Source organism: Meles meles, chromosome 2 (genome assembly GCF_922984935.1).
Source record: "Meles meles chromosome 2, mMelMel3.1 paternal haplotype, whole genome shotgun sequence".
NCBI lineage: Eukaryota > Metazoa > Chordata > Mammalia > Carnivora > Mustelidae > Meles > Meles meles.
Window position 1 is genome coordinate 203,688,877 of NC_060067.1, and position 17,748 is coordinate 203,706,624.

The following is a 17,748-nucleotide window of genomic DNA, read 5'->3' on the forward strand; positions in this document are numbered from 1 at the left end:
TGGAAGCAGGGACTTTGTTATTGGAGATGGAGCCACTACCAGAGCAGAGGGTAGGGAATAGAAACTGGGGCTCTACCTTCTTCCCGTCTATTCTCCCAGCACACACTCACACTGACGGAAGCCGGCTGGAAGCCAGCAGGTGTGGAGAATGTAGTTTGCAGAGAGTAGTGCCAGTTATGTAGAGCAGAGCAGGGAAAGGACACGGAGTGTGTCTGAGCGTGAAACAAGAAATGAGACCGTGCTAACACAGATGTGAAGCTAAATACAGTCAACCTCCCATGTGAAAACTGAGTGATCAGATTTGAGGAGCTGCTCATAAGATGAATAATTCTGACCTTTATTGTGGGAAGCTACAAATTTTATTTTATAAGGCAGAAGTTATACAGTCAACTGTTCATGCATAGACCACGTTGAGCATTTTAAATTAATCTCTGACATTTTCACTTACTGGCAAGAAGAGAAGTACAAAGTTGGTGCCATGGACATTAACTGAGTAGGTACAAGTTGCTTAAAAAAAATAAACCATAAGTACTAGAATCAATGACTGACAGTGTGTTGGATAGTATATGGATAATTTCTGGTATGCTATAGAATTGTAATTCTATTAACACAGATGCAGATCCTATTTCTGTTTATCTTTTTGGTTAAAATTATTACATATAGATGCGTACACAGAACATGATAGGGGTGATCACACCTTTTTCTTGGCTCCCAGGCTATGACCTTGAAGAAATGAAAGCTTCTCTGACTCTCAAATACAAATGGAGAAAATATTCTTCAAATATAAATGGAGATTATAAAATCATAAGATGATCTTGAGCCATATGAAGGAAGTGTGGGGGAAAGATTTGAAAGCTATAAGGGAGTCTACCATTATGTAATAGTTGTATCGGAGTAGGCTACTAGCTACGCACTCAGATCTTGATTTTTTTAAGGATTATCTTAAAACATAAACAAAGAAACAAAACAAAGGGAGAGAGACATGAGACTGATTCTGAGACTCACTCACAGTGCGACGTGGGTAAGGCTCACAACTTCTCTTGTTCTCCCTTGAATACCAAGTCCCCCCTGGAAGGCCAGAAGAGTGCTGTCCTGCTTCATTTGATCTTCAGTCGGCAACAGAAGAAGTTCATCCTGCATTGTCCAATAATGTTCTCGTCCTCGGTACACATCCTCCTGCATTTTCCCCGGCCCAGCCAGCACCGCTCACAAGGAGTAAACTCACCTAGGCTGACAAAGAATAGCTGAGACATCTTTCCAGGGACTCCCCAGAGGTGGAGAGAAGGTCAAAAGCCATCAAAAAAAGGTGAGAGTTTGTATGACTTTAAAGAGTGTTTTTAAAGAACCAGCCCTGATTTTTCAAAGAGCTCTGCTTTCTTCAGGATGGAGGTGGGGGGCAAGAGTTAATGTTGAAGCAAGGGATAGGCACCATCCCTGTTCTCCATGCCTTGCATGGGTCAAAAGTACAGTAGAACCATAAAGACACATCCCTGGTACTTCTGTGAAGGTTACAGGTTGAAGGTGGAAAGGCCACCTTGTGGTTTACAAAGGTCCTCGAAGGTAGAGGTAAAGTTAGGTAAAGGTCGAGGTAGAGGTAGAAGGTAGAAGGTAGAAGGTAAAGCCAGTGCTGGTTTGAGTCTGGTAACGGTGGTGTGTCCTCAGTAAACTGCCTGGTCTTCGCTTTCTCATTTGTCATGTTGACATTCTAGAAATACTTGTCTACACTGTAAATTTCTCTGGTGGTCAAATGGAGTAGTTCATGTGAGAACATTTTGCCAAACACTATGTCTTCCATTAGTTACTTTTGTTGTTGTTACTTTACAGAGAAGCTTTTTTATAGACCAACCACAAAAAACTTTCCAGGGTAAATTTCATGGACCAGGTAGGTAGGGCCTTTGCCAGCCATGAATCTGTTTGCTGATCTGGTTCTCCAGGGGCAACATTTATGTTGTAACCCCTTATTCTCTTTTCTATTAACCACCCTCTTCTCAAGAACCTCAGAACTATGGGGAAGCTTACAGGTTGGTCTCCTACTGCAACCATTCGCTGAGCTCCTTGACAGCCCATTTGCCCATCCCCAGTGACTATTTCAGCCTTTATTATGTTCCCTGTCTCACCATCTGCTCCTCCCTCTCACATCATTGCTCAGTAATGAGCCCAGAGTTGGTCCCTTCCTTGGATGCTTTCCGTACCCTTGATGCTGGATCTCCTGAAGTTGCCCACCTAACTTCTGAACACTAACCAGGACACTCTTTGTGTTCATGCTGATTGCTGTTTGCATTGTGCGGAAGCTTGCTGGGGGAGTGGGGCAGCCATGGCTGTCCAGTTGCTTCTATGAAGTCACCATTAGAGTTAGTCTTTGCTCTGGTAAGCCCAGGTCCTCATCCCCTGCCTCTTCTGCTTGATGTCATGCACTCATCACATGTTGTGTTAAGAGTCCTGATCCTGAAACAAAGTCCCTGATGACTTGTATTCCAACCTGCTTTGATGAGAGGTGAGGACAGATGCAAGATAACATTCTACTGGAAGATGCTTTTCCGCTAGCAGCATTTTACACCAAAGCTCCCTGATAACATTTATAAAAAAGAACCAATGCTTACCACCCACCCAGCCCCCATGACAGTCTAGCCCTACAGTACAATTCAGTGGCTCTGAGGCATCTCCACTCAATCAGCATATGCAGCCTTGAAACCATATAGGATAGGAATTATGTTGTAATTCTAATCTGACCTACTCTTTGGCATGCCAGGGATTATCTCTAGATGCCCATTTGCTGCTGAATTAGAACATGCATTCTCCCACCCATCACCCCGAGGGCCCTCTCTGGATGCGTTTATATTCAGGGTTTCTATGCAACGGACCGGGTGATTATTTGTGACGGAATCCTGTCTTTGCAGGCCGTGGGTGGTCTGATTGTTCAGTGCTACAGTTTCGTTGAGAATTTTGTATGCCACCTCTGCTTAAAGATATTGGTGGGCACTGTTCTACCTGACTGAGAATCAGAGAATTAAAACATTGTGACCCTGGCGTCCTGAGTTCGAAGCCTAGATTACCACTTATCATCGTGTCACCTAGGCAAAATGACTGGATGTCGCCTCTATGTCTCAGCTTCCCCATCTTCTATAAGGTGGCAGTTACAATAGTACCCACGTCATACGGACATTTGAAGATTAAATGACATAATCCACATAAGGTTTATAGACTGTCTGGCACATAGTCGGCACTCAGTGACTAGTAATCACAGAATTTTTTTTCTCACTCCACAATTCTGTCTAAACACTTTTAAATTCTGTTGGCAATTACCCAGGGGTATTTCTTTCCGTTCTGTTTACAATATGCTTTCTTCCTGTAGGAGATGAGTGCACAGAGATCGGGGGCTCTCCACTCTTCACAGCTCTTCTGAGATGGTGACGAGATCTCACTTTATTTGATCCTTCCTAGATTAGTACCATAGTTTGGAACACATTTTGCTGGGTTTGGGAGCAGAGCCTATAGGAGACAGATGAGGATGTTCTCCGAGCAGTCAGTGCTCACTGGCTGGTACAAGCGTGATCCTCTAATCTTGCTTTTATGAACACCATGAGCTAATGACACTAGCCACCAGGTCCAAATCCCTGTGGCCAAAATTCCATTGCAGTAACAGAGGTTTCTCTGTGAAATGAAATCCAAGTAAGAGAAGACACACAGAGACATCTGGGATTTCAGGCAACTCTCTTCTTACTATCATTTCTATCACTCCTTGTCGCTGGAAGTCAGAGGGAGCTGACAGGCCAGAGGACCTAAAAGTAGAAATTATGCACAAGGGATTCAACTTACCTCCTGGAAGTGGCTCAGAATACTCCAGTCCTGCCTGGCACCCTAAATTCAAAACAACACATTTTGGATATTAAAATCAGTGCAGGAAATAATGTTGTATAAAACAGCATTTCTAGCTCCACACATCTGATGTCAAAAGACAGCAGATCACAGAGACCGTATCTTTGCTCTCCTTCTGAAGGTCAGCCCTCCCAGTAACCAGTAAGAAGTTTTAAAAAGACGGGAGGAGGGTAGTGGTTTGCTTAGAAAATGCCACTGCAGGGTCAAGAAGATCCCATGAGATGTTCTCAATTTTATGATGGTCTGCGGAAGAGCCTTAGGCTTTGTGATCTGCACTCTTCACCATCCCATCCTTTTACAATTACCTGATAGAAATTGAGCCAAAATGAAAAAGGCAAAGACAAAAGAAGACATTTTTCTGCTTAGGATCATCTCTGAGGGATGGCTCTTCAGAGCAGAGGTTTGGGGCCTCTCTGAGAAGACAGGAGGCTCACTTATATTTGCAAGTAATGGGGAACGCTCTTGGTCAGTGAAGTGAATCAATAAAGAAAGCACATTTATATGCTCCATTTCCCAGGATCAAGGACGGATATGATGGACAATAACCCTTGGTCTCCATAAAGCCTTGTATTCTGGGAGCTCCGGCCAGGGTAGTGCAAGGAACTCGAGGTCAGGGGTTGGAAAACCAGGAGCCACCCCAATCCTCTTGACCCAGCAAGTAGGAGCCTGCTACTCTCTTTCTCTCTCAGAATTTACCCCTCTCTTTCATTGAATAAGGAGCCACTACAGTTGCTGAGAGACAATGAGTTCTTCAGCCAGCCTTTCCGGATTGGTGTCAAGCTCTGGTGATTATGGGGATGTGTTTGGAACACAAGGAAGGCTTGGAAGGAGGCCTGGTGCCCTCTAAGAGCCCAAGAAGCGGGCTCTGTTCCTTCCCCGGCTCTCATTTGTACTACTTGTCAATGTCCCCAGGAGCAAGAGGGTGGGTGTCATTTTGCCAAGTGGGCCCTGAATCCCTGATCCTGTAACAATGTCGCCTAGCAGCCCGAAGGCATAATTACTATATCCTTTTCACTCATCAAGAACATGGGCATCAAAATCAACACTTATATCACCAAATAAGTCCTGTCCTATTGCTTGTGCTTATGGAAGGCTCTGCTCCTCACTTTGGGAAGGCAGATAGGAGCTCTGAACCAGGCAGACTACAGTGAGGTAGGTTTAGCAAGTACGTGACCCGGGTAGGTTGCTTACTTGGTTAATGTTTCTAAGTCTTAATATGGGGATGTAATAAAGATACATACTTCATAGGATATTTAAAAGGACTCACTGAACTGAGCATCAAGGGGCTACAGATCCCAGACTTGGACTGAGTGCTGATGTACCTAGTGATGGGATGTGCCATGGTGTAGGTGGGGAATCTTGGCAGAAGGAGGCCTCTCTTCAGCCCCCAATTCAATACCAGTTGCCTCCCAGCACAGACACTGAGATATCCTTGGAGAGCTGGTCACCATGGGTGACCATGGGTGGGAGTGGCAGGCTCACGGAGGAAACACACCTGGCTTGACTCTCTCTTCAGTGAGGCACGGTGGTCCTGCAGCAGGTGGCCTGGGAGGGGGCAACCCAGCAGACGCTGGACCATACAGAGATGTGCAGTGTCAATGAGCAGATCCCTGGGCACCTGTGAAGGTCTGTAAGTGTCCTTCAAGTACCCTTGTGCCTGAGGAATTGTTATATTAAATAGCAAAGAAAAATATCTATGACAATAAAGAAGATGTGGTATATATATACAATGGAATACTATGCAGCCATCAAAAGAAATGAAGTCTTGCCATTTGCGGCAACATGGATAGAACTAGAGGGTATTATGCTTAGCAAAATAAGTCAATTGGAGAAAAACAGCTATTATATGATCTCCCTGATATGAGGAAGTGGAGATGCAACGTGGGGGGTTTGGGGCGTAGGAAAAGAATAAATGAAACAAGATGGGATCGGGAGGGAGACAAAGCTTAAGAGACTCTTAATCTCACAAAACAAACTGAGGGTTGCTGGGGGTAGGGGGGTAGGGCTAGGGTGGCTGGGTTATGGACATTGGGGAGAGTATGTGCTATGGTGAGTGCTGTGAAGTGTGTAAACCTGGCGATTCACAGACCTGTACCCCTGGGGCTAATAGTATATGTTCATAAAAAAATTATAAAAAGAAAAAGAAAATCATAAGAAAAAAAATCTTTGACAGAGGAACTTGGTGCCTTTAATGGCACCTTTTTCCTGTTTTCTGAACATGGGCACTTGTATTTTTATTATGTGCTTGGGCCAGCATGTTATGGAGCTGGTCCTGACCTGGAGTGAACGTCTAAGAAGACTCTTGCAGCTCTCAAATTAAAGGGTTGGTCCTTGTCATAGGGATCTTAAGACCTCCTTGCTACATCAGTGGGCCAGTGAGGTGGTCCCTCTGTATCGTGGTCCCTATGGTGCTCACTTCTACAGCTCAAAGCGTCCTGCTCCAAGCTCAAATTCTTCCATACCTGAGTGCTTCAAGTATGGTGCAACTAAACATTTGTTTAGCCGTTTAAAGCCCGCCTGTTTTCTGTGTCCCCCAAAAGTGCCCTAACACCTGCTAACATAGACAAGACAAAGCCCATAGCAGTCAGACTCCAAATTGCCAGTGCCCTTCTGAGAGCTGTGATCCCAAGATTCCCCACCTTGCTGCTGAGATGTATCATCTAGACACCTGAGCCTTTCTCTGGTGCCCCTCTTCTCTGGGGGTTCCCTTCCCCTTTCAGGGGATGCATCATGCTGCCATCTCCAGCAGGGCGTTCCCCCCATGCAGACCTGTCCAGTTGCCACCTGATGCCACCTCTCTTCCTTGAGCAGCTCCCACACCCTGGAACTCATCACACTCCAGACCTTAGAATTCACCCCCTCAGAGATGTCTGTCCTCTCCACAGTGAGGTGTGAACAGGCGAGCTCTTAGCCCTCGGGAGAGTGGGTTGGCTCTTTGGAGTGCTCAGACAAGATTACATATGCCATGACTGAACAGCTGCGTCCTCGACATTCATGTGGAAACCTAATCCCCACAGTGATGGGATTTGGAGATGAGCCTTTGGAATGTGATTAGGTTAAGAGCCCTCATGAATGGGATTATTGCCCAATAAAAGGAACGCCAGAGAGCTCCCTGTCCCCATCCTCCAAGGGAGGACACAGTGAGAAGTCATCTGTAGCTCAGAAGAGGGCCCTCACCAGCACTTGGTCATGCTGGTGCTCAGTCTTGTCTCTCTAGCCTCCAGAACTATGAGAAATGAATATTTGTTGTTTATAAACCACTGCATCTGTGGTATTTTGTGATGGCAACTCAAAGGGACTGAGACATCATCTGAGTTTAGAGGAGAAGCCATGTGAGATCCTACCACCACATGGGGTTCCCATCACCTTAGTAACGTTCGTTTGCGTCAATGGGTCCAACTATGATTCCCTTAAGTTTGCAACCTTCACTTCCTGATCAAACAGACCAGCCTTAAGAAGCAGAGATAAATGACATAATGGGGTAATAAAGAAGACCGATGAGACTGTGGGTGTCACTGAAGATGTTTGGAAGTTTGTCTTTTCTTATGGATTTAAATCATTTTAATTAAAAAAATAAAATAATTTTAATTGTGGATTGGAAGGGAATAGAGAAAAGTTAAAAATGTGTCCCTTTTCTCAGTTATTTATGTATTCGATCATTTGTTGATATCAGTGTGGCACAAGGAAGTAAATGGATGGTCTTGTCCAGATCTCATACAAAAACCGTGTTTTCAGCAACACAACAAGCATCTATTGCTTTTTGAGAGTTTATGATTATTTTAACAAACGCTTCTAAGGTATTTCAACTTTTAGTAGCAATAATAATGGGGGGGTGATCATGAGGGAGGCTCATCTCCCCAATGTTGCATTAAAGAGAGGTATTCCACCTGAGGGAAGAATTAAAGTGGGTAATTCAGGATGTTCTCTCCACCCACTTAGTTGATTTACTGCAGATTAGGAAAAAAGAGATAATAAAATTAGTGGGAGTCTGTGACATTTAGAGTATATAGCTATTTGAGATACACACACACACACACACACACACACACAGTCATAGTCAAATATTGCATAAGCTCAGAACTGCCTGGGGAGCTGTTTGAGGATAAAAAAAGATAATGTGTGAAACACTAAGTGTGTAGCACTTATTTTTAAGATTTATTTATCTGAGAGAGCTAGTTCTGCTTGACCAAGTAGTGCAATCATTATTTTTTTAATATTGTTGCTGATTTCAGAGGGATATTCACTAATAAATGTATGATTTGTACTTTTTTAAAAAATGAAAGTTGCTAGTTCTGCTCGACCAAGTAGTGCAATCGTTATTTTTTTTAATATTGTTGCTGATTTCAGAGGGATATTCACTAATAAATGTATGATTTGTACTTTTTAAAAAATATTTATCTGAGAGAAAATGAGAGAGAGAGAGAGAGAGGAAGGGTAGAGGGAGAGGAAAGAGAAAGAATCACAAGCAGTCTCCCCACTGAGTGCAGGGCCTGATGCAGAGCTGGATCCCGGGACCCTGTGATCATGGCCTGAGCTGAAATCAAGAACCACTCAACAAGCTGAGCTACCCAGGCACCCCTGTGTATCAATTAAAAAAAAATAATAAAAACATTAACTTCAGTAGAGCAACTTGCCAAATGTATACAGCTCCTGCATATCAGAGCTGGAATTCAGACCCCACTGACTGCATTATGATGTTATAAAATGATGTTATCATTTTACATATGAGTGAACCAAAGGAGCACAGGCAGGATTAGAAACCCAAACTGCCAGGTTCCAGAATTTAAGTTCCTGCTGTTGCCTCTATCTATCTATCCTTGGTCATCAATGCACCCTCTACTCTGTTTTTCCTTCTTCCCCATTGTCCTTCTTGGGAACTTTCCAGAATCAGAAAAACAATGAGCCTCAGACTGCCACCCACTGAGATGTGTGGGCTCTCCTCAGGGGAGCATGGACAGACCCTCGATTCTGACATGCCTCGTCGATCAAGATGTTCTTTGGTTTAGAGAAACATATAAATGTGGGTGTTCTGCTGTTTTTTTAATTTTTATCATGGACACTGTGCTGATCTTTCAAGACCCTGCAAGTCATGAGGACGTTCCTCTTTCTCTTTGCTCTTCTCTTCCTTCCGGCCCCAGGTAAAATCAACGTCTTTGCAGGGAAGGTTATAGAGGTGGTGGCCCAGAGACAGGGTCTGCTTCAGTGAGCACCTGGGTGTGCTCAGCCCGGTGACCCTGCCGGGGAACATTTGCTACAGGAGGTGACCATCCCCTAATGCCTTTTCTGTAAATCCCTTGCGTTTTTCATTATTGTCTAGGATGGGGTATCACAGGGTTGAAGAAAGAAAGATATGCCAGGAAAGATGCCCCTTGGTCCCCAGGGCCATGCTCATTAACAAAAACAAAAATTGGGGGAAAAAAATAAAAACAAGCATAAGCATCAATGGATCTTAAAAAAAAAATAATTGTGATAGAGATGGGACAGGTAAGGAAAAGAGCCAGAAAAAGGAGTGCCGGACAAGGAAAGAGATGGAGGTCAGACACTGTGGTCGTGCCGGTCATGACTCAGGTCAAACAGTACGCTGAAATTGTCACTCCTTCGCCACACTCCATGAGGCTGGATCCTGTGAAAAATGCCTCACACCAAAGTGCAAGGAGTTCTCCAATGCCAAGTCCTTTAAGGAAACGCTGTCCTTTTTTTTTTTTTTTTTTAAGTAGGCCTGTGTTGGGCTTGAACTCAGGACCCTGAGATCCAGACCTAAGGTGAGATCAAGAGTCGGTTGCTTAACTGACTGAACCACTAGGCACCTCAACTGTGTCCTCCTTCTAATGTAGTGATGTTCAGAGCAACTCTTTCGGCCCGGAAGGCCTGTTTGACATATATTTTTCAGATATGGAAACTGGGCCTCAGCTGGGTGAGGCAGCCTCACAGAGTCCTACAGATAAGCGGGAATGAAGTCAAGACCTGAGAGCCCATATCAGGTCTCTCATCACACTCCTGTGCTCCTGGGAGCCATCAATGCCATCAATGGCTCCCGTCAGATTAAAGTCCAAGACCAGACTCATCCCAGTTTCCAGTGAGCTGAAGAAAGGGCTTTTTAGAACTTACAACGAGTCCAAGTGGGTGCCAGATGCCACTGATGTCCCCTTAGGAGGCTCAGAATCCTCACACCTGCTGTCTATGTGGCTGGTCTTTTTTGCAATAAGACTGTGTGAGTAGATTCTGTGCCAGATATACAGGGATCCAAGACCTACGGTGATCTGTTCACTCTACTGGCCTCGAGGTACACATTGGAAAGTGACCAAGGCCCCCTTTTCAGACCAGTCAGACTTATTATATACTTAGTCAGCACAATGTGTGAATATGTAATATGAAATTATCTAATAAAACCAAATGGAACTGACCTCTTACTATGCCAAATGCACACACACAGAGTTCCATTGACCTCTAGATGGGTGCGCATGATGATCCATTGGAAGACTTGTACACACAGGTGCTCCTTCCTTTCGTGGAGGCTTTCTGGTTTTGGACCATTGCTGTCAACTGGATGTAGTACAAGAGTGAGGTCCAGAACCTCCAGCCTGGGATGAACTTACAACACTAAGAGGGCAGCTAGAGGCCCTTGCAGTGGGAGACACAGGTGTCCGAGCTTTGAAACATTGGAGTACGTGTACTTACGAACTTCAGTGCTGATGATAGAAATGATTAAGCACATGGTGGTATCATTCCACCTGGTTTTGGTTAAAACACACGTACATGGATCAGGCACCTCTTTATGTTGACCTCAGTTTCAATTTGTGTACATCTAATGCTGTCCTTACATATCATTATGTATGTATGTACGTACATACCTTAGGTTAAACTCTAAAGTATTATTTCTGATAGGATGCGTGTCTCTCCTTCCCCTGAAGTGGGCTTGTCTTATGATTGCTGCTGCTAGAGTGCTATGGCCAGAGCTGGTATTTCTGTGCGGGATAGACACGAGGAGTCTTGGAGAGCCGCTCCCAGCATCCACCCTTGCCTGCTCTTGAACACATGTTGCAAAATGTGGAAAAGAAATTGGATTGCGCCTTTCTAAGCTATCTTTTTCCTGCCACCCACAACAGCAAATGTTTCCCTTTCTATATATTTATCCTTGTTTACTCCAGTCTTACACCATCTCCCCAGTCTCAGACCTGCTCTGCTCTCACCAGGGAGCACTTTGACAGTGAGTTGGGGAGTTACTCACCCTAGAGGGGTTTACAGGAACAAGGTGATCATGACCCCAGTAGTTTCTGGTACAAGAACAAAAGCTTCTGCTTCTCAAAGCGCCCATACAGCCTAACCCCAAATGCCAGAACGCGGATCTGCTCTTCGTGGTCTTTAATCCACCTATGACAACAAACAAACAAACAAACAAACAAACAAAAAACCCCAGAAAAATCAAAGAGAAAATAGTTCCCTACCACCTCATCTACTGGCAAGGGGAGACACTATATCAGCTTGTAAAGAAGTCTTTACTAACTGGTTACGTGACCATACCTGGTAACTGGACATACCGAGAAGAGAATTAATCCAGGTGTATTCCTTTGTATAGCCAGGAGTGCATTTTTTGATGAGAAATGCTTCAAGTTTAATGGGAGATGCGTGAATTCTTGTCTGAAAAATGAAGAACTTGTCGCTCTCTGCCAGAAGTCTCTGAAATGCTGCCTGACGCGCCAGCCGTGCTTGAAGAGTAAAGATGATAGAACCTGAAGACTCTAGCTTTCCAGAGCCACAAAAATGACCTTGCTTTGTCTTCTCATCAGTGAGGAGACATCTCAATAAAAATAAATGACCGTCTTCTATCAATCTGTCAGTTGTTTCACTTAGAATGGGGAACTGTGGATAACTAACCTTGGTGGTGCCTGCCTCCTGGCTTCTTTTCCTATAATTTTTTGGTAAGGGGATTTTCCCAAAACCATCTGATATTTCTTTTTAAAGGGGACTGGTAAAAACTATAAGTCAACAAACCTCTAGCTTGCCCTAAGGTGTCAGCCCCAACCACCTGTTGAGATAGATGATAGATAAGTGGATGGTAGAGAAATGGACATATATTTGTATGGGTAGTTATATTAATGACAGGTAGATAGCAGATAGATTTACTTATTAAGGACTCTCACGTGTCATACACACATCTAAATTAATGGTCTTGACCCCATGGCTTTTATTGGAGACAGTTAAATACTCCCTATAGATTCGTCTCCTATCCATAAGTCTGGAATCAAATTTACTGATGGGCAGAGGGACTGTAGATAGCTATAGTAGTTCTGATGACCTGGGTCCTGGTCCCAGATTGACTTTCTATAATTTGCCAAATTACTCCCTGACTCTAAGCATTCATATTACTTGCTTCAATTAAGGATTTCTGGTCATGTTCCCAAGGCCTCAGATCAAGTCTTGGTTCCCTGCTGGATCAGAAATCTTGCCTTATTTCCCTCTTGATTCTTCAAGGTCAATGTATTTAATCCTGTTGGAATCAACCATCCATTTTTAAAAATTTTTAGAAAATTTTTATTGTGTTATGTTAGTCACCATGCAGTACGTCATTAGCTTTCAATGCAGTGTTCCAAGAGCCATTGTTAACAATCCTTTTAAACGACACTTTTCTGTTTGGAGGTATTTATAGAGTCATGAACAGTTGTAAAACATAATATAGATACATCTCTACCTTTTAATGCAGTTTTCCCAATAGCACAACCAGAGAATAATATGAGCACCAAATAGTCACATGACACAAAGCAAATGCATCACCACAAAGACCTCCCCACCCCACCCCCGCCGCCATGTTGTCCATTCGGAGCTGCACCCTCTTCCCTCCTGTCTCCATCGCCACCTTAACTCCTGGTAGGGCTAATCTGTCCTCCACTTTACAACTTGTCCCTTCAGGAACGTCAAATAAATGGAATCATGCAGAGGTAGTTTCTGGGGACTGGCTTTTTTACTCGCTGTTGTTCTCTGGAGATTCTTCAAGGTTGTGTATCTCAGGGCATCTTCCTCTTTGTGGTTGGGTGGCGGTCCACAGTATGGGGGTAGCACGGTTTAACCATTCGCCTGTTGGAGGACAGCTGGGTCTTTCCCAGGTTGGTGCTATTACACATAAAGTTGCTGTCAACATTGATGTTTTTTAGTTTTTTTTTAAAAAAAATATTTATTTATTTGAGAGAGAGCAAACAAGGGAACGAGCATGGGGAGAGGCAGAGGGAGAGGGAGAAACAGGCTCTCTGCTCAGTCAGAGCCCAAGGCAGATGTTTAAATCACTGAGCCACCCAGGTGCCCCAACATTAATGTTTGTAGGTTTTTCTTCATTACTCTGAGATAAGTGTTCTGACATGCACCGCCAGGTCCTATGGTTGTGAGTTTAGTTTTTATGAAAGAATGCCAACGGTCTTCCTGAGCAGCTGCGCTCTTTTAAGCTCCCACCAGGAATGTAAGCGTGGCCTGGCTTGTTCTCACTGTGGCTGACATCTGCTGCAAAGAACTGTCACTATTTTTTTTTCCTTTATGCCATTCAGGAAAGTGTGTATCAACAGCTTGCGTGTGATTTTAATGTGAATTCCTCTAAAATCTAATGATGTCTCCCACCATATACTGTGCTAGGTTTTGTACCTGTAGCAGCTGAAACAAATTTTCAAACCTCTGCAAAGCACCCCCACCCTGGTGCAGCCTGGACCCCCGTCCCCAGAGTTCTCTTGAGACCCCTCCCTGAACCTGAACCTGGTACCTGCTGAGTGCAGGAGGCACCTGTCTATAGAGCCATCTCAAACACAGCTCTCTGCAGGGGGGCTCTTTGGATCCCCATCTGGTCTCCCTCCACCAGGACCATGTGTCCAGCATCTCCTGGTCTTGCTATGAAATGCTGCCTGCTGGGCTCGTGAGGGGGCTGTAGCTCTGATGGCTACTGTGAGCTGCAGAAATCACTCCCCGGGTCTGTGAGTCGCTAAACTCACATCTCCCACGTACTGCTCTAGGCCAGGGTCCAAGAGAGCAGGGGCATATCTCTTCTCCTCTGTTCCGTTCTGCTCTCCCCTGCTCACGTCGCGTCTGCTTCATTCTCATTCACTCTATCTAACCATGCACTCAACAGGCATTGGTTATTCAGCACAGGTCGGGCCCTGGATCCTGGGTGAGCCTGTACTGGTGAGTGGAACATAACATCATCTACCACCTGAGGAGCTTAGAATTCAGTCGGGAAGACCAAGTTACTAAAAACGTATGAAACTACAACTTGGGAAAAATGTGATGAAAGAACAACAACAACAACAAAAATTGTGTAGTGCAGACAACAGTTCCAGACGCTTCCAGGGAGAGATTCCCCCGCATCATGACACTGAGGTCAGGGAGGTCATTCCTGGGCAGGAGAGGAGTGTTTTAGGGCAAGTGAAGGCATCAAGAACCAAGAGCATTGGGCCCTTCAGGGAGGCCAATGCTGCCCCCTGGGTGGGCTGAGGCCCGGGGTCCTGCACCAGGTAGAAGGGGCCCGGGGGTCAGGGCACAACAGCTTTGAAGCCCATGGTAAGGGGTTGACTTGAATTCAACCAAAAAGTATTAATAAACTGTTGAAGGGATTTTGAGAGGAGGTGTGATGAGCTCCAACTAAGGTTTTCCGGTTTTTTGCTTTATTATGTTTTGTTTTATCTTGTTTTGTTTTAGTCGTGCTGGAAGAGAATCAGATGGTGGAGGCCACCAGTGAGGAACACAGAAGGAGGGGGTGGTTGGGAAAACCACCTGCCAGGGCCCGTTTCCCCAGTGCTCCCAGGCGTTCTCTATCGTTGTTTCAGTCACTTTCCCCCAAAACCACTGCTAAAGTCCTGCCTCCCCGTCCTCGGGGCACAATTAATCACACTGACTTATTCTGTTATTTAGTGAGAAGTGAGTTTGACATATACAAGATATGCGGTTACGGGACGGCCCGCTGCCGGAGCAAGTGTAAAGTGGAGGAATTCCAAATCGGAGCATGCCCCAATGCCTATCCATGCTGTTTGAAAAAGCGAACCCTCTGAGTCCGTGGCGTCCTGAAGCCCAGTGCTGTCTGGTCCCCAGAGCCGCTGATGGAGGGACTTCGAAGCTTCCTGTCCGGAGGACCCACAGCTAGAATCCGCCCAGCAGCAGCCACTAGCCCGATTACCGAGACTTTGCTGAGCGCCGACGCTCAGTGCAGAGCCCATGTAGGAGCTCGGAGAGGACGTTCTGTGGTGGGGACAAGGGAGGACAGCAATGAGGGTTACATGAGAGTCTCAACACCTTCACATCCGAACCGCAAAATACATCTCACCAGCCACAAGCCTAAGGGAACATCTTTTTTTTTTTTTTTTTTTGGCCTGAATGGTATCAATTTATCTTGAGAGCATTAGTTTTCTGATCAGAAATTTTGCTCTGCAGTCATAAATGTCTTTTGTTCATCAAAACAGGGCAATAAATCAATATTGAGTGCAATTCCTTTGGCATACACTATAATTCAAAGCACAGATTTCCTGGGAGCAAAACAAAAGAGATGCCATGCGACGACCCACGTGGCTGCCTGTAGAGGGTCACCTCCCGCAGACGGAGGGCAGATCAGCTCCGTGCAGACTCACGGTCCTGAGATCAGGTGAAGAAAGCAGAGTCATAAAGCCTTGGGCCTGCCCTTCCTGTCCAAACTTTGTTTCGGGGTGGCCCAATGATTTATGGAGAAAAGCTTCTCTCTCTATAAAAGTAGCCCAGCTAATAAATGACAAAGAATGATAATGTAAGGAGAATATCACTATTTTCCAACCCCTCAGACATAATGATCGAGCCCATGGACGTCAACAGCCCCACTCAAATAAACAAGGACAACCCCCTGAGGTCACAACCTGCCTCCGGGTGGATGGACACAAAGTCACTCGGGAGCTGTTACGCTGCCGCCTTTTTACCCAAACGGTAAACTGGACCTTCACGTAACTATCACCCAGACTCAATGTATGGCTAATCTCATTTCACTTCTCAATGAACTCCCCCTCCTGGATAATTTCCGAGAAGACTCAACATGCCACCTCTCTGAAAATACTTTGGAATATATAATTCAGAGAAAATAACTCTTAAAAAGTACACACACACACACACACACACACACTTATATATTTGTATATATATAAAACCACAGTGCTAGGACTGTACTTAGAAAAAAAATCAAAACAAATCCCTTACTATAATCAAATAGTCGATGAGTATTCAAATGATCCTGGTTATTTCTTAAATGTTTTCTTCAAAACTGGTTTCTTAGACTCAGGATAACCCAAGTCCACTCATGCACCGAGGCCTCTTCTGTGGGTGGTATCCTATACCTGCTGTCTCACCCATAAACTACGGCCTTGAAAATCCAGTGCAGATATGAGCCTTTGATTTCAGCCGTGACCAGGGGAGGGGGGATCCTTGGAAGCAGCCCCCCGAGGAGGCAGCAGCCCAGATGCCAGGATACTGAGCGTGTTTTAGGACAACCTAACGTCGATTGGAGGTCGTCCTATGTTGGTGTCGCCCTTCGTGAGTCTCACATTGTGTATTTGACAAGGTGCTTTCACGTGCCTAATCTGTTTTGGTCCTCACAAAATGCTTGTGAGACAAGAGGCGTCACCCTGACCTTTTTTTAGGTGTGGAAACAAAGGTGCGGAGAGGCGAGTGCCTTTCCCAGTAGGTCAGGATATTAGGCAGGACCAGGCATCACCCCCACACCTCGGGTTCAAATCAGAGACAGCAAGCCATGGTGTGCTCAAATCCCAGCCCCTCGGGATGGTTTCAACCTTGATCCCAATCCTTAGAAATAAATCCAAGCACAATTATGAGCATAGCTTTGGGGCTGGAATATGAAAGTGACATGGCTTATAGGTGAGGGTATAAGAACATGTTTATTTGAAGTTAGAGTCTCAGCAACTTCCCACGCCCTGCTCGACCATCTAATTTCTTCCAGCCTCCAGCTGTCAGCCTCTGGAGGCTTCTGTGATTAGCAACCCTTATCAGGGACCCATTGCCTCCCACCTCTGCCAGGATCCCAAAGGCCCTCTCTGAACTGAAGGTTTCTGAATGCCTAAAAATCAAGAATGCGAATGATCTTATGCTAGCCCCTCCGTGCTCCACAATATTGAATTTTCCTCCAGACCTGGAGGAGAGGCTGCAGCACGATGACCCCGGGGCCTGGGCACACATGTTAGTAGTTCCAAACCTCTACTTCACCGTTGCTTCCCAGATGCCCAAGCCCCTGCTGGGGCCACGGCTGCCCTCTTCGTCTGTTTCCAGCTCCCTCCACGTAGAATATAATTATTTTCATTTACACAAGTGATCTTAGGCATTTTCTTTGGGCCAAAATGTGCCTGCAAATGAGACCCATGTGACAAGGGCCACCTTTTCCAAACACCTCTGAAGCCATATTGAATTTTTGATGGTTATAACACTCTTGAACCAAAGCCCACATTTCTCTGGTTGCGTCCAAGACAGACTGCCTGGGGTATGTGTGCCTGAGATAATGCAGCGACATAAAACTCATCCCTGCTAAGAAGAAGAAGATGAGGGGCCCCTGGATGGCTCAAGGTCTGCCTTCGGCTCAGGTCATGATCCTGAGGTTTTCAGATCGAGTCCCGTGGCAGGTTCCCTGCTCACCAGGGAATCTGCTTCTCCTTCTCCCTGTGCCTGCCTCTCTGCATACTTGTGCGTTCTCTCTCTCTGTCAAATAAATAAATAAAATCTCTAAAAAGGAAAAGAAGAAGAAGGGGAAGTGGAGGGAGGAGAAGAAGAAGAGCCTTTTGCTCATTTAGTACCAAAAGAGAAAACTTGGCTTCAATTAGAGATATTTTTTAGGCATAACTGAATTGGACCCAGCAGCAGCAATACCCGGGTGTCCGA

At 45.2% G+C, this 17,748-nt stretch overlaps 2 protein-coding genes across 2 annotated transcripts; one reads left to right on the forward strand and one right to left on the reverse strand.

Annotated features, from left to right (window-relative positions):
* Nucleotides 1-1,097: 1,097 nt before the first annotated feature.
* LOC123936981 (beta-defensin 105A-like) lies at nt 1,098-4,248 on the reverse strand. Its single transcript, XM_045997467.1, has 3 exons — nt 4,182-4,248; nt 3,817-3,858; nt 1,098-1,225 (listed from the first exon to the last, which is right to left on the reverse strand). The coding sequence occupies exons 1-3, from the start codon at nt 4,246-4,248 to the stop codon at nt 1,098-1,100; spliced, it is 237 nt and encodes a 78-aa protein (XP_045853423.1).
* A 4,717-nt stretch (nt 4,249-8,965) lies between these two features.
* On the forward strand, nt 8,966-14,897 carry LOC123936982 (beta-defensin 104A-like). Its single transcript, XM_045997468.1, has 2 exons — nt 8,966-9,014; nt 14,761-14,897. The coding sequence occupies exons 1-2, from the start codon at nt 8,966-8,968 to the stop codon at nt 14,895-14,897; spliced, it is 186 nt and encodes a 61-aa protein (XP_045853424.1).
* The last annotated feature ends 2,851 nt before the right edge of the window (nt 14,898-17,748 follow it).

Coding starts and splice junctions, on each gene's coding strand:
- LOC123936981 (XM_045997467.1), bottom strand. CDS start 4,248: ATGATCCTAAGCAGAAAAATGTCTTCTTTTGTCTTTGCCTTTTTCATT. Junction 3,859..4,181: donor TTTGGCTCAATTTCTATCAG/GTAATTGTAAAA, acceptor TTTTGAATTTAG/GGTGCCAGGCAGGACTGGAG. Junction 1,226..3,816: donor TTCTGAGCCACTTCCAGGAG/GTAAGTTGAATC, acceptor TTGTCAGCCTAG/GTGAGTTTACTCCTTGTGAG.
- LOC123936982 (XM_045997468.1), top strand. CDS start 8,966: ATGAGGACGTTCCTCTTTCTCTTTGCTCTTCTCTTCCTTCCGGCCCCA. Junction 9,015..14,760: donor TCTCTTCCTTCCGGCCCCAG/GTAAAATCAACG, acceptor TCTGTTATTTAG/TGAGAAGTGAGTTTGACATA.